General features: G+C 38.4%; 2 protein-coding genes and 2 non-coding genes across 4 annotated transcripts; 3 read left to right on the forward strand and 1 right to left on the reverse strand.

Annotated features, from left to right (window-relative positions):
- Positions 1-1759: 1759 nt before the first annotated feature.
- On the reverse strand, positions 1760-7817 carry rab13 (RAB13, member RAS oncogene family). Its single transcript, XM_053327162.1, has 8 exons — positions 7251-7817; positions 6496-6556; positions 5566-5626; positions 5339-5416; positions 4046-4135; positions 3692-3757; positions 3521-3571; positions 1760-3405 (listed from the first exon to the last, which is right to left on the reverse strand). The coding sequence occupies exons 1-8, from the start codon at positions 7372-7374 to the stop codon at positions 3334-3336; spliced, it is 603 nt and encodes a 200-aa protein (XP_053183137.1). The 5' UTR covers positions 7375-7817; the 3' UTR covers positions 1760-3333.
- Positions 7818-9272: 1455 nt separating this feature from the next.
- On the forward strand, positions 9273-15985 carry rps27.2 (ribosomal protein S27, isoform 2). Its single transcript, XM_053327163.1, has 4 exons — positions 9273-9323; positions 10613-10721; positions 11315-11425; positions 13677-15985. Exons 1-4 carry the CDS (start codon positions 9318-9320, stop codon positions 13703-13705), a joined length of 255 nt encoding a protein of 84 aa, XP_053183138.1. The 5' UTR covers positions 9273-9317; the 3' UTR covers positions 13706-15985.
- LOC128367150 (small nucleolar RNA SNORA13) lies at positions 11064-11195 on the forward strand. Its single transcript, XR_008321917.1, has one exon. It is a non-coding gene; the product is annotated as a small nucleolar RNA SNORA13 (small nucleolar RNA).
- On the forward strand, positions 12714-12845 carry LOC128367151 (small nucleolar RNA SNORA13). Its single transcript, XR_008321918.1, has one exon. It is a non-coding gene; the product is annotated as a small nucleolar RNA SNORA13 (small nucleolar RNA).
- Positions 15986-16552: the final 567 nt, after the last annotated feature.

The following is a 16552-nucleotide window of genomic DNA, read 5'->3' on the forward strand; positions in this document are numbered from 1 at the left end:
TAGATGCAGAGGAGAGTAGAAGAGGGGGAGATATAAATTCTGGCATGAGAACTCCACTCTGTCACAATTATGCACCAAGCTCTCCACTGGCAGGTGCCATAGTTTCTGCGCAATGCCCCATGGTGTGCACTATAGTCCCGTCACTGAGTCCAAGAACTTTGTCAGCAGAAAGTTGAGAATTGAGCAGCCACTACACACTCACAGCCACCGTACTCACCTCATTTGACATTTCAGCCATGATATAAAGATTGCTTCAGTTAGTGCAGTGTCCCTTTCACCCAATGCAGTTCACAGGCCATTACAGCCAAAACTATAGCAGTCTATACCATTCTCCTTCGCAGTCTTTACCTGATTAAAACACAAGCACAAAAGCAGGGCTAATTTTTAGCAAACTGTAGGCCTACATTTCTGTTACACTCATTTGCTCTTTTCTGCTCCCTCCTCTCCATCCTCTGCCTTCCACCTCTCCCTCCTCTCGCTAGCGGCATTGCGGTAACTCGAGACCCGAACAGGCCGCAGACTCTAAAGCATCCCGAAGAAAGCAGCTGATCACTCGTTTGTTTCGCCCCCAGCAGAGATGACATGAGTCGGTCAGTTCGCGTGTCCGGTCAGGAGGAGCATCATCCGAACACACGCGCTCCCCTCTCGCGACCTTAGGTTAGGTCCTCATACTGTTACGGAAGACGGTGTGGAGATCAAAGCCCAAGATCAGATCAGTTCGTTCGGGAAGCGAGACTAATTACCCCAACATGAACAGGAAATAAATATCTTCCATCGATTTTCAAACTGCACCAAAAATAGCAGCCGGGCTGGGATGAATCTTTCCTCGCTGGGTTCGATCTTTGACAACTCCACCTCAGGGGTTTTGCGGTGGTCCACACGCACCTAGACCCCCCTCCTCCTCCTCCGCCTCTTCCCTCCCTGCAGTCACGCGGGCATCCCGTTCAGCCCGTGTGTGTATGTATCCCGGACGTTTACCTCACTGCCTCCCACCAAACGTCACATGAACATAACAACATCCTATAGCCTACCTATACCCGGAATAACATGTTTAAACTCGTCCAAGTTTGATTTTCTTATTTTTATTTGTCCATCCTCTCTCTCCTCTCCTGCCCTCGCGTTTTTTCTGTTCCTCGGCGGACCTCCGACTATGGAAAGAAATGTATCGTGTTTGCAAACCGAAACCTGCCCTATACGTGATGACAAGGCACGCAAAACGTGCAGGCAACTTGAAGATGCGGCAGAGCGCGCGCACACCGTGGTGGTGCTGATGCTGCGAAGGAGGGGCGGTTGCCAAGCGACAGGCTCCAGCTCTTGCTGCTGCAGCAATGAGAAATATATAAATATATAAATATATATATATATAACTGTAGGTACTGGCTGTTGTGTTGGGAGGATAGTAGTTAAAAACAAGGTGGCATGGGGTCTTAGTAGAGAGGAGTGTCCCATAGGCCTAGGTGCCTGGTTTCATCTACACAATAACCTGCAATATGTCTGTTATGAATTTCGGTCTGTGTCCTTGAAACACAAAGTCTCCTTCTACTCTTATATATGCTGCTTGACTGTGTGAACTCAACGCATATCAATCTTTATGATGAAAACATTTAAATTCATAACTGTAAGCACGAATGTACTGAACAACCACAAAAAGTAGATAAACATAAAAAAACAAAAAAAAAAGATATAAATAATATATATATATATATATAAAAAATATATTAAGACAATGACTGCAAATGTGAAGGCTGAAACCCTCTGTTATTGTTTTCATCAAGCTAAATAGATAGATATACTTTATGAATGGCCAACGGGAAAACCACAATGTCTAGAAGCTACACTGTCCAGATTATCTAAGCTACATTCTCTGATTATTCTATTGTTCCAACAGAAAGTTGTCTACAACACAAGCAATTTTTTTTTTACTGTTTTTAATTTTCATTCAGCAAGCATCAGGTTGGTAAACTACATACAAAGTCTTGTGGCAGGTCTACAGAGGGTGTGAAAGAAACTTGAAAAACAAGATATGGAAAATACAGTACATCTGTGCAGGAAAAAAACTGTAAGGAGCAGATGAGCACCTGTGATCACAGTAATTCTGAATGATCTGTAAATTGCTACAACAGGGGAACTGTCATGTTTGACACAGACAATGTGTGGCAGTGTTTAGTGAGAGATTTACCAGGCGCTTCAGATAAAAGGCAAGAAATCAATTCAAAATGAGGGAGGTGTGACTACTTCCCAGGCTCTCACATCCTGTCCATTCACTTGCTTTATCCATCTTTCTTTCATCTCACCACTCATCTTCTCATATTGCACTTATCTCTGTTCCTATCTTCCACATTCTCAGTCCCTTCATCTATTAAAACCAGGCTTGTTTACCACCAGTGTTTATTTCAGCTTGAACTCCATGCAGCATTCATTAGTGTGAAGAGAGGGTTTTCAGCTACTCATGGGACGTGATCACTTTTCATGCTATAAAGTCATTCTGTTGATAGTGTTTACTACTGAAACATCTTATCAACTCTCAAAGGGGGAAGATATATATATGTGAAACTAAACATATGGGGAAACAAAATGTTACTTATATGGCACTCCAGGAATAAGATATCTACTTGTCTGTATCTCTGTGAATTTAAAAACAGTTAACTGAGAGAATTGAGTGTGCACTGTTAAACAAGGCATTTTTAAGACTTCTTAATCAGTCAGTTAACCATTTCTGTTAAGGATTTAGATACAATTTCAGATTCAGGACTACAACACCTGTACTGTAGGTGAAAAACAATTTCCATCAAATTTCTCTTCTGCCACTGAATTGTTTAAAAACCACTACTGTACTGAATCCAGGCCTAAAAAGATTTTAAAAAACGCAGATCTAATTCCTAAAAGGACACTGAGCAGTACTGTTTTCCAGTTGATCATGTGGATGTAAGGCATGGAAACACTGCGCATGGTGGGAACAGAAATGTGTAGCTGAACTATGGGGAGGAGACTAGTTGATGACATGCTTATTTATAGTCATCTCCACTTTTCAGCACTTTTGTGGCAGAAGAAATGCTCAATGTGAAATAAACTATGATCTCAGAGAAATTTCAGATAAAAGGAGAGATCCATTGATTATTTTGCTGGCAAATTATTTTTTTGGGGGGTGGGGGCACACTACAAACACTTGGAATACAGACAATTTAGGTATAAAAACATACATTTGGCACCTGTATGCATTTGATATCTGAGTCCACCAGATGGAGACAAAAAACTTGCTGTATTTTTCCCTGGTAATACTGATGTTCTTAAACTATAATGGCAACTCAACAACTGTGCTGGCTGGTGTCACATCTAGAGGATAACACATTTGGAAGATTTTTTCTCTGTAGTGCTGGTGATTTTCACCTCTCTGCCTGTGGGGCCCTGTCAAACACAGAAAAAAACATGACTTGTACAGTGGACATACTGTAAAGGAGCCGACAAAGGTCCATGGAGGAGCAAATGTTGCACTTTGATTCATATATGTCTTCTGACTTACGGGTTTCTTGCTGGACCTCTGTAGTATGTCACGTGCCAAAGCCAGAAACGACTAAAGACAGAGATAGTGAGATAAAGTGAGGGTTAAGATCTGCAGCATGTGTAGCTTATTAACTAAAAGTTAAAGGAGGTATGAATAAACTGTTTTGTTTGTGGTCATGTTCCGGCTCACCTCCTCAACGTTAATGCTGGACTTTGCACTGGTCTCAAAGAACCTGATGCCATGATCTTTTGCCAGCTGTCAACAACAGACACAATATGGATAATAAATCACATCCTGCTTCTTATCTTCAGTAAATGTTGTAAAAGCTGGTGTATCAAAAACGTGTAGTATACACTCCCTTCCATAAATGACCACTCCCTCTTATATTAAAATGGTAGGAAAAAGTCAACAAGGTGTCATTATTATATTCATATTATCTACCACTATACACTGAATTATCTTTACCACTTTAATACTTCTTTTCCAAAAGGAAAGACTATACAATAAATCATGTAAATTAAGTTTTTATTTGGGTCATCTCACCTTTTCTCCTGTCTCCTTGGTAACTTTCCGCTTTGCTTCAATGTCGCACTTATTGCCTAGCAACATCTGACTGACTCCGGCTGATGCATTCTGAGAAAGACAGGAATGCAATTAATTGATTAGGCCAAGTTGAATTCAGTTAATGTGGAATTAGACAAGAATGTTCGCTTGGCAGAAAGGCGCATTTAAGAAGATGACATCAAAGGGAGACAGAGAAAACATCTTCACATCAAGTCTGAACTGAACAGCCAGAATGCTTCAGAGATGATTACAGCTGCTGTTCAGTGGGAGATCAATAGAACATACAATAACAAACAGGGTACAATCAAGATCCATTACACAGATGTTACAGCAGCCAGACAAATGAACATGTAAACATACATGACATGATGAAGATAAAAGAATAAATATATATAAAATACAGTTTTAAAAGTCTTTAAAAAGGTTGGGTTCCTATGTGACTATTGAACTTATTTTGAGGGTTGATGTTTTATCTGTTAAAGGGGTACTCCAATAATTTGTTATGATTTATCATGGACTTCCATAAAGTTGGAGCACTTGTGAGAGACACATTTAGAAAAGAATGGTCCAAATCAAAGCCACAGAGGCTAAACAATGCTGACGTTTAGTCAAGCTCCAAAAACACTGGATCCTACACTTCCCATAATGCAGCCTGATAGCATCTGTCATTAGATTAGATTAGATCCTACATGCCTTCAATATTGCAACAATCAGTCAATCAACAAAGCAGTTATCACAAACTATTTTGATAACCGAATAAATCTTTTTGGTCATTTTTGTCAAAGTACCAATTAATCTTTTTTTTTGGCAAAAAATGCCAAATATTTGCTGGTTCCAGCTTGACAGATGTCAGGATGTAATGCTTTTCTTTGATAATAAAATTAATATCTTTCGGTTTCAGACTGCTGATTGCACAAAGTAAGACATCTGAATACACCACCATGGGCTGTGGGAAATTATAACTCACTATTATTTTCACTATTTTTTCCCATTTAATAGACAAAACGATCAATTGCTTGAGAAACAAATTATCAGGTTTATTAATAACATAAAAAGTTTAGTTTTCATTAGAACAAAGGTGATGGGAAAAAAGGGAAAATGTGTGATTTGTGTGTCTCATTTACCAACAGTGCAATGACTCTGTTTCTAATAGCCTTGTTGTTGCAGTGAGTAAAAGCCCATACTCATGACTAATATGGATCCAACTGACTAAGCACTCTTTTTAAGTGTTTCCTGGTTATCTTTGCTCTGGCCATGTGGAAACAGTCTCACTTCTTTGATGCTCTTCATCCAGTTCTGAATGTTTTCGAAAGACTTCTCATCTGTGATGTCGTACACCAGGATGATGCCCTGACAGAGAGAGAGAGAGAGAGAGAGAAAGAGAGAAAGAGAGAGGAGGGATTTAAGCAGTCAGTCAGAGGTACACAGAGAACACAAAGGGAGCAGTGATGTCAGCCTGATTATCCAGTCTGCTTGTTCTGCAGGCGTCCTGTGCTCACCATGGCTCCTCTGTAGTAGGCTGTAGTAATGGTCTTGAACCTCTCCTGCCCTGCTGTGTCCCTGCACAAAGCACACACATTCAAATCTAAATAAATGTGCACTGATGCATGGACTTAAAAATTAAAAAAAAAAGTGGTCAAAAGAAAGCCTAAGGTGGACATGTGGCAGAATGGTAAAATATTTAATGTAAAACAATTAAAAAGATAGTAGCATGAGTGAAAAGTTACTCTTGTATGACATGAAGTGATGGATGTTTGGACAATAAACCTGGTCATAAAGTCCTGATTTGGATAACAAGAAGGTTTCTTTCCTCACTAGCAGGCAGAGTGCAAAGGAACAGGACTTAACAGATAGCTTGATGGACTCACAACTTCAAGCACCAAAACAACAGTCAGGTGCCCATATGAACATTGAAACAGGTTGTTCTTGCCATTATTATTCCTCACATTCATACTGGCCTTTAGAAGATCCCTTCATAATGCACTTACAATGTGACGGAGGACAAAATCCACCGTCCTCCTTGTGTGCAAAATCTAAAAGTATACCTGAAGTTAATATGAAACTTCAGCTGTCAGAATGAGTCAAATCAAGAATGTATCTTTCAACAATACAGTCTTCTTAGTGCCAAAGTCCCTCTTTTTGTCACTATACTTTCACTGTCAGACAAGGAAACACTGTCTGAGGAAACACAAAGAGGGAATTTGAGGCTAAAAAGTGGCAGATCCACTTTAAATGACTAACTCAGACTGATGGAGTCTCATACAAGCTTCAGATCAACTTCTAAATGCATTTTTACACAAAATGACTGAGTGGACACACTTATTGAGTTTTAAGATATACTTGAAAAATTGTGAACCCATCCTTTAAGTATTATCTTCTTCACCAAATCATAAAACAAGGGCATTTTCAGACACGTTGTCGTCTCTTACCAGACTTGTAATTTCACTTTCTTTCCATCCACTTCAATGGTTTTTACTTTAAAGTCGATGCCTGGGAGACAACAAGAGGACAGGAAAGAGGATTAAATACCTTAGATATGACCTAAAAACACACCCACCCAGGCACACACACATTGTAGAGTAGTATGTATAAGTCACCCTCAGCTGGGTGGAGACTGTATTTGACCCCTAAGTGCGCTCCACTCCTTATGCACAGTCTTTGAGTTTTGTGTTTTTTTGTCTGCATGTTTCCTGCTGGATGGACAAGCTGACAGACAGACAGCAAGGGGCAGAAGAAAGGGGGTTGTCCTGTGCAAAACTGTGTACACCAAGCAGCCAACCATTCTTCTGGGAAACGTAGAGATGGTAAAAGAGATAGGAATGAGGGTGGGTGGACCTTCTGAGAGCCAAGTGAGAAGAATGAGATCTGCGGGAGAGATGGGGGGAGAGGGTCACAGAGAAGAGACAGCACACACATTCAACAAGCATAAGAAAAAAAAAGAATAGATATGAAACCGACTGGGAAAAGGGGAAGAAGAAATGAGAGAGCAAAGGCCAGTTGAGGCATGAAAGTCTGAGAAAACCAGTTTGTACAGTGACACGCACCAAATAGAGGAAATAGATGAAATGTCAGCATTCAGCAAGCATTTATCTTACTCATATCCCAGAGTTACAGGGAAGCCAATCATGAGCTGGCACAGAAATGTCGCAGATTACTAGGCAAACTTTACTCAGTTGCAACGTACCGATGGTGGAAATGTATGTAGAGTTGAAATTGTCCTCAGCAAAGCGGATGATCAGACATGTTTTGCCCACTCCGCTGTCCCCGATGAGTAAGAGTTTGAAGAGGAAATCATACTTTTTCGCCATGGTTGGTGCTGTTCTTCAGAGCTGAAGCAGAACTCAAAGGGGGTAAAAGTAGCGTCTGGATCCTTTTCATCGACTCAGAGCTTTCACTTTTGATCGCAATTTCTTCTGTGATTAAAAATAAAGTGGGGTTTTAAAAAAAAGGTTGTAACGAGTGGATCCTCTTTTCCTTTTTTCCCCCTTCACAGACTTGTCACCGGTAAATTCCGATCCCCCTCAGTGCCTCTGTGCTCTGTTTGGACTGGGCTGCTGGATTAAAAAAAAAAAATGACACTAACAAACTCAAAAGTTGACCAGTCCACTGCAGATCAGCCTTCATCACCAAATCTATTCACATGGTATGTTACTTTCAGCCAACAATCAGTATCTCACCGTTTACAAACATACCCGGGTGGCTACGTGTTTTTTCTGCCTCCCAAAAAAAAAAAAAAAAACTTGCTATCGGCCCAGATCCCAGATCCGCTGAAAGAGGCTACGTATGTCGGAGTGCTTCATGGGAGTAACGGCGTAGACATGCAGACATGCAGTACCGACACTAGATGGCGCTGTTTGATCAACTAAAACAGTGGCTCTCGTACTGTGTCATCAATTCTGACCTGAAGTTTCAGTCTCACAGCTGTGACACATTCGCCCCCTACAGGCCATCCATGATAACTGCAGACTTAAAAAAAAACCCAAAACTTTATTTTAACATTATTTCAAAAGTATGTGTTATTATTTCATGTACATACGATTGTTATTATAAATGTGGTGGTTTTTATTGCTAACTGTTGTTTAATAGTTCTTATTCTCCAAACAAGCAAGACTTAATTGGTAAATAGATGATAACTTACTATAGGCTACAACTTTTCAAAAGTGGTGATTTAACCACAAGTTGGATCAATTATCTGCGGTCATCAACTGTTCAGAGGTGGCTGCAGAACACATATGCACATTCAGTGTTGGGGAGTAACTAATTCTACATGTAACAGCTTTACGCAATTTAATTGCAAAATAAATGTAACTGTAATCCGTTACTGAGAAAAAATGTATGATTAAATAGAATAGAATAGTCTTTATTGTCCTTATACAATGTTTAACCAAATTTACGAAGGCATCTCTGCAGTACATTCGGTTAAAAAAAGGAAAGAATAAAAGAATAAATATATAAATAAATAAATAATAAAATAATGAAGAATAAATAGATAGCAGCAATCCAAAGGAAAATAAATCAGTGCAATGAGGTCGTCAAGGAGCGTCGACGTTACAAGCGCAAATCACAGTTTATGAAAATGTTGATGATTAGGGTTACTGAATACATTGCTGTTTTTAATTCTTTGATACCATTAAAAAAAACAAAAAAACATTTGTAAATAAATCATGACATGGGCTTAAATGTCGTCACAGTACAAATTAGGCCCATGCCAGACTTTTGACTTTTCATTATTTTATATTCAAAATCTACATGAACTAATGAATACATTTTCAAATAAGGGATAAATCTTGCTTTATAATAAATAATCTCCATTATAAATCATGTCAGTATCCATGAAAAACATCTGAACTTAGACGTCGGTTGGAATAATGGGTACACTCACCCCAACAGCTGAAAACATTTGCTAGAAAATTAGAAAGTAATCAAAAATTAATCAGATGTAATAAGTTACATTACTTTGATTAAGTAATTGAAATAGTTATATTAGGGCTACTTATTTCATTTTAAACAGGCAAACTAGAAATATGTTTAGTACATTTCCAGTAAGTAACCTTCCCAGCCCTGTGCACATAATAACACTTTATCAAACATGCGGTTAATATTTGACAGAAATATGGCAGTAAAACACCAGCTGGTTAAATAAACACATTTGCCTCTAAGTTTCTCCTCCCCGCGTGTTTCTCCAATCAGCCAACCGTTTCCGGTGTACAGTCAGCGAGACTTCTTCCGGTCGGAGTCCACACACGCAGACATGCCAGTAAGTAACATCACGGTTTGTAAAACAGCCATCGATCGATTAAAAGTGTTTGGACAGGGAGAGTTTAATGAGTCGTAAAATTCTGTTTTGTTTCCGATGTTTTCAATGTTTCGGTGTCGCTGTTATTTAATTGTAAATATCTGCGTTAACATGGCGGAACACGTGTTAGCGACTGCGGTGCACGTTGCCTGTCGGTACTGAAAGATTGAGCGATATTAATCCAATATACTGCTACATTTAACATGAGATGTTGTAGATAAATAAACGTCAGTATGGAGATGATATGTGGTCAAACTCGCTGCTGGCTTTAACATAAAAACAGCTCGTTTTAAGAAGTACAATTTGCTGCGTTGGTCTTCAGTCACGTTCTTCTTTTTATGGAGGATCAAACTTTCTCAAATTAGACACCAATATATCTTCTAAATGTTAACACTGCAGAGCCCCCTGAGGTAAAAGATCTATGTGTAAATAGTATCAAGAACAACACAGGCCCACTATTAATTGTATTATGTTATAATATTATAGTATAAACCTGGTTAATATGGACAGAATCATATGTCACAAGATTTTTTTTACCAAATTGCAATAATAGTATGGTCATCCCTAGAATTCTGTAGGGTGCTTTAACAAAATATTTACACAATCAGATATTTGATTAATCATCCATAATATGGGTATAATGACTAGGTGGGTAAAACAGTGGTATGTTCACTTCACTTTCCTATAATCAGGAAAAGGCAATACTTATGTCAAAACACGATATTACACTATCCAAAGCCTTACTTTAGCATATAATAATATTGTACGTACATAGGTATTAGTAGATTGAGAATTATATCTTTTATATAAGTACTATTTTAGTATTAATGATAAATGAACAATACAATGGTGTTATAGTTCTATAATACATCATAGATCCACAGACAAGGATTTGTAATTAGAAGGCAGGGTTTATAAACTGTGTACACAGATTTACACATGGATCTTTTTTGTTTACCCCAGGAGGGCTCTGTAAGTCACTGTGATGAGTCTAGGAATATTTTGTCTTTCTTAATTTTACCAATAAGGTTACTTTCATTTTAAAGTGTGTGTGTGTGTGTGTGTGTGTGTGTGTGTGTGTGTGTGTGTGTGTGTATGTGTGTGTGTGTTCTGACCTTTGTCTGGTGTTGTAAAACTGACTTTGACTAAAACTGAAACTCATTATTATGTGGGAATAATTTCAAAACTTCCCAGATAAACTTAAAATATTATTATAGACTGATTCTCAGCTGTTGTCTATTTCTTTTCAGCTTGCAAAGGATCTGTTGCATCCCAGCTCTGAGGAGGAAAAGAGGAGACACAAGAAAAAACGCCTTGTGCAGAGTCCCAATTCATATTTTATGGATGTCAAATGTCCAGGTGAGTTTGTTTATGTGGGAGTCTGAGAATAAACCACCAGACCTGGATCATAATAGGCATCATAAACAGTGGAACAAAGTTTAAAAATGTATATTACAACTTTGTGTTAAAGATGTGGTATTTTAGTTGAGTAAAAAGGAAAGTAGACAATGTTTATACTCAACTATTACTTTAGTTTTTAAAAAAATATTTTAGCATGTTTTACACAAAATAAATTTTATCGAAATTTAAAATGAAACTCTAAATGCAATTAAGGTCAAAGTCTTGATTGGATGTAATTAAGTTGTAATTTTGATCATTGATGTGTTTAAAGGGTTTGAGAACTTCTTCCACATCTACATTTGCCTTTATGTGTTGCCCTTTCATTGCTTTCTTAGTGACAGGGGTGTCAAATAAGGCATACAGTGACACTTATGGCTGTCAGTGAAGTGAGTTTTAACTGACTCCTTTACTCAAACTGCTGTAAGGACACAAGTAATGGAGAACATCTGATTATGTAATGACTTTAAGACGTTGGCAGGAGGTTGTTCGCTGTATAACTGTTTCACAGCGGTCACATCCAATGATCTTGTTTGTGTGTGTCCTGTGTGCAGGTTGCTACAAGATCACCACAGTGTTCAGCCACGCTCAGACTGTAGTGCTGTGTGTCGGCTGCTCCACGGTCCTCTGCCAGCCTACAGGAGGCAAAGCTCGTCTGACAGAAGGTACAGATCTCTGTTATGCCGTAATGTATAGTGAAGAAAATGGTCTAACTGTGCATCTTCAATACACACACACATATTTTAGATGTTTTACAAGTGTGTAATTTTTTTAGAGTCTATTTGTGTGTACACATGCATGAACTAGTAATGGATCATTCATGAATTAGAGTCTGGGTACACCACACGTACTGCAGTTTAATACCATATGAAAAAAGCAGTCCTGGGCAGCGTTCTGCATGAGCCCAAAAACTTGGACCCAAATCAAACCTTGAGTGGTAGTGTGAAATTGAGACCTGAACCCCATCAAAGCTGTCACTGTGTCCTAACTACATGTTGATCTTTATAGTAACTGTAACTGTTTAATATCAACAGAACATTTTATATAATGGGAGGCCTAAAAAATCCTGGAATTGTTAAACTGTCAAACTGTATAAATCTTCCAGTAATACCACTCTAATCCCCTTCAAAGAACTCTCTTTGTAATGCGATACACTAATCCCAGCACTTTTCCCATTCCTGTAAACAGTCCTGCAGTCTATTTGGTCTTATTTGAAATGGATTTTGCGCAAACAACTGTGAATTTGAAACCAAACTAAAAGTGCATCCAAACAATTTCACAGAAAATAACAATAACAATTGATGTTGTGTAAAAGCATTAATGTGTCATTTTGGATAACTAGCAGATGTGTATTGTTAAAAAAGGCACCAACACAGTACACCAGAGCTGACATCACACTAGCTTTCAGCATGACAGAAGTTAGTGCTACTAATTAGCAGGCGAGCTAACTGCTAAATGTTGACGTCTACCTGCAGCCAGCCTGTGCTCCATCACAGAGCTAAACTGAAACAATGTGCATTTTAATTTAATATCGTCATATCATTCGCCCTTATTTTTGTGTGTTTTGATGTGTTTCTGGAACATCCACAGTTAGCTTGATTTACCTCCATTTCCTTTGTACATAGCATTTTGTAAAAATAGTTTAACACACTCAAACTTTCAGCGTTTTTGAGTAAACACTACAGACTCAAAGCCCATGTTGGTGTGTAGTATGGATTTGGGACACCGCTTTTGTTTTTGATTTTGCTTAAATGGACGCAGATAATACACATAAAGAGACAAAAGAATAAAAAATACTAATAATTACATAGAAAAGTAATTAAAACTGAGCCCACGCTCAAAGTTTTGTAAACTAAACTTTCCCCAAACTTGCCTCTTTTGTCAGGATTAGTTTGCGGCATAGTTTTACTGTATAGTATGTGATAGTAGTATAGTATCTGATATGTAAATATTTGCCTTTGTGTTGCCCTCTCATTGTTATCTTCATGAACAGGGTGTCAACTAAGGCATACATTGATTCTTGTGGTTGTGACAGAAATTCATCATCAATGATCCATTTCTACACAATCGACTGCAAGCACAAATAAATACAGATGTGTTTTGGACTTCTTTGAACAGGAAGTAGCTAATTTGATACTTGTGATAAAGATTGTGATAAGAGTTGCTTCATCAGTCAGATTACATGAAATAAATTGTGATGCACTTAATACAATACGTTGATGAATTGGTTGAGCTGAAGGTCAAGTTTTGTTTTTACACTCAGCGTCAAACCCACTTTCTTTATCCTGCACTCTGCTGCCGTGGTAACCAAGGGCGCTCTGCTTCCTGTCGCTAAGGGTGCAGCTGCAGCTGTTGGCACTAAAACCACACTTATTTGGAACCGATTCAGTCTTTTAAAAGGCAGATAGCTTTAGTTAGTGTTTCTTCTTCCGTTATATCTTTGTCAGAGAGTCAGTTCATACAGCATTGAAGCTTGTTTACAGGGTGCCATATATTTCTCGAAAATCAATGATTTGTTTTTGTCTTTTTAGGTACACCTATCTAAAATTAATGCAGTTTAATAGAACAGCCATGCAACAAATCTTACTTTCATGAGTCTTAAAAGGCTGTTTTTAAAATGTGTTAATTCACTGTTTAAGGACATAGTTTCTCTTACTATTAAACTCTAGGGCTTTATACGTATGTCAACCCCATTTACACCATCGAAGTTGGACAAAATATTAGAAATATGTCTCCGAATATTATTAAACACACTCTGGTCTCCAAAATGACAATAAAGTCACCTCTCAAACAATTTCGACAAAGTATAAATGTTTACACGGTCATGAATAAACATTTGAGTATATAAATATATAAATGTGTTTTTGGTAAATTTACCCCTAAGCTGAACTGCTGTCTTTGTCTATCTTTACCCAGGATGCTCATTCAGGAGGAAACAGCACTAGTTTGACCAGATTGATTGTGAGTGACAGCTGAGTGAAATGAACCACAACTTGATGGTCTTCAAGTGACACTGCCATGAAGCGGAAGCAGCAAAAAGGGAATGGAGAGCGGGAAAACAAATCATGTAATATAAGAAGCCTATTTAATAATATGCACAGTGAAATACGTGGCCTTGTTGAGTCCCCACACATCCATTAATTCTTCTCTCTTAATAAACTTAGGCTGTTTTTTGTTAAAATTAATCTTGCATGTTTGTCATCAAGTTTGTTCTTTGCATTTCATGAAAGTCATTAGATGTAATTGTTGTGTTGTAAAAGACACAACTTAGAACAAGTGTTGCACAGTCTACCGGTACCCACGGTATACCGCTGTGCTTACTATACCATAACTATGGGTGCCAGTGGGACCCATAGTTTCTGTAAAAACAAATCTGGCTTGTGAGCACAGTTGTCCGCCACATCTCATCTCTGCAGCTGCAGTCACTCACAAAACACAGACAGTCATGGCAGAAGCAGCAGACCTGAGTGTCATGGTAGCAAAGCTTCAGTAACAGAACTAGTTGTTTGAATAAAAACAAATACTCCCGTGGTCAAACTCAAAAGTGCTTTTGTCAAAGTGAACGCGTTAACGCGTGCAGCTTGCCAGCAGCAGAGAGCAATGGCTGGGGAGAGGGGAAATTTGGACTTGCAACGTTCTTGCAACTTTGATAAATAAGCGAACAGCACTCTGTGCAGCAGCAGAAGTGCTTCGCAGAGCGTCCCGGCTGACAAGCTGTGAGTTGACGAGTCACACTGGAAGGCAGAGGAGAGATGTAGAGACGTTAATACTGTACACGTCTGTTTAAACATGATTTTAGCGGACTTTGTTGCATTTAAAGCGATGGTTCGGTGTAATTAATCCAAGTTTATGTTGTCTATAGTTGGACTGTGCTGATTATTCTGGTCCACAAGTATTTTTTTTATGTACACTGCAATTATTTTTTACTTAACCAGTAGAGTTACAATGTAATGCATTAAATGTATGTTTATCATGCACCAACCAATATTAAGTAATTCTAAGTTGTGCAAATATATTGCACGTTCATAAAAAAAATAATAATAATAATAAAAAAGGCTGTGGTATGGTGATACTACCCGGAACCGTGATACTTTGGCTCGTATAGTATCGTGGGTATTCATTTTGGTATCGTGACAACACTACTTTGGAACACTTCAGGTGGAACGATGTGTAAAATGTGAGTAAATCAGGGCATTTGAGGACTCATATCCACATATATGGTCTCAATATGTTTTGAGGCAAGAGATTTGCATTTGTTTGCAGTGCTGTTTATATTTAATTGAGATATTTTCTAACATGCTCAGCACTATATAGATTTATGCAAACTTCTTTTCATAAAAATAGACCAGTTGCAGGAAAGGAGACACACTGTGGCTGAAATTGCAAATTACATCTAAGAAACAGTCTTTTTACTACACAATTTTACTACGTTAAAGCTACACTCTGCATAATTGAATATTGATTGATGTGTGTTTAGAGCTTGCAATAAATACAGACACTAAATGGTTAAATACATCTGTCAATTTAATGCCATAGTGAGTCAACATTTTATGTCAGGTAGATGATGTCATCAGTGCCTGCTCCACAGGCGGTTGTGTCGGCACATGGCCCCACTCTCCGATTCTGGGAAAGCCGTCGCTGGTTCTGCTTCCATTTTCTGATGCTTGTAAAGCACAAATACAGTGATGTGACAACTTTAAATGTCATCCTAAAGAACACTGAAGCTGTGAATTTACATGTGATTGCAAGCTTCCTGTAAAAATTAGATACATTTTCGTGACTGTTGCTTGGATGAAGTGGGAACTGTTAAAGCTGTGTTTTTCAATCCTGGTTCTGGCCTTCCTTACCCTTCATGTCTTGTTTCCCTGCACTCCTGATTCAAATGAAGGGATCGTTATAAGGCTCAGAAGAGCTTGATGACAAGCTAATTATTTGAATGAGGTGTGCTGGAAGGACAGGGGAGCCCCAGGCCCAGGATTAAAACAACACTCTTAGAGGAATCAATGACATAATTGAAGCTGTGTGACCTACAGAACAGTCTTGTGGGCATGTAGGCCATTTGCACAGTCTCCATGACAGCATTGAGTTGTACATTTAATAAAGAATTTAATCAGGAGAGGCAGTGACTCAATGATACTTTTTACTTGTTGCCATGGTGATATTTTTGTGTCTTGCTTGTATATTAAAAAAGGCTTACAAATAAAATCTTGGTGAATGGGAATGCGTTTCTGATGTGCCTTCTGGTTACTGAATGACTAATACAGGATGACTGTGTTCATTTTTAATATGACGTTCTTGTGCTGCCACTCGAGGTTGATTTACTCCCTAGGTCTGATTCATACTTTAAAGCCTTGTAATGGATTTACAATTGTACACAGTATATTCATATAACTGTCTACTTTATATTCTTGTTTGCACTGTTTTATACCCCAAATATTTGGATATGAGGGACAGCAGTGTTGGTTTTAGTGCAGCTATCAAACCTGAAGATTCTCAGTGAAAATCAGACTTGCATACAATACCAGCTCACTAACATTGTCCGTATACATTCAGGAAGTGGAAAAGGTGGCTCACATGGATACTCAAAGTGATCAGCTGATTTTTATCTTTTTAATTTTTTTACACATATAATTATAGTTGTGGTGCAACCTCTGAACCAGACCTGTGGACACTGTTTCAGCATGTGTCTGCTGATGAGTATATTACACTGGTTGAGTGGAGACAGGGTCTGAACTCTGTCCAAGGAGGTGGAGTCAGACATTGTTAGTGAAGAGTTGAAACCACAATGTTCA

Source organism: Scomber japonicus, chromosome 10, assembly GCF_027409825.1.
Source record: "Scomber japonicus isolate fScoJap1 chromosome 10, fScoJap1.pri, whole genome shotgun sequence".
In the NCBI taxonomy this organism is placed as follows: Eukaryota; Metazoa; Chordata; class Actinopteri; order Scombriformes; family Scombridae; genus Scomber; species Scomber japonicus.

Coding starts and splice junctions, on each gene's coding strand:
- rab13 (XM_053327162.1), bottom strand. CDS start 7,374: ATGGCGAAAAAGTATGATTTCCTCTTCAAACTCTTACTCATCGGGGAC. Junction 4,136..5,338: donor GGATGAAGAGCATCAAAGAA/GTGAGACTGTTT, acceptor TGTCTTTCTCAG/AATGCATCAGCCGGAGTCAG. Junction 3,572..3,691: donor CCAGCATTAACGTTGAGGAG/GTGAGCCGGAAC, acceptor CTCTGTCTTTAG/TCGTTTCTGGCTTTGGCACG.
- rps27.2 (XM_053327163.1), top strand. Junction 10,722..11,314: donor TATGGATGTCAAATGTCCAG/GTGAGTTTGTTT, acceptor TCCTGTGTGCAG/GTTGCTACAAGATCACCACA. Junction 11,426..13,676: donor CAAAGCTCGTCTGACAGAAG/GTACAGATCTCT, acceptor ATCTTTACCCAG/GATGCTCATTCAGGAGGAAA.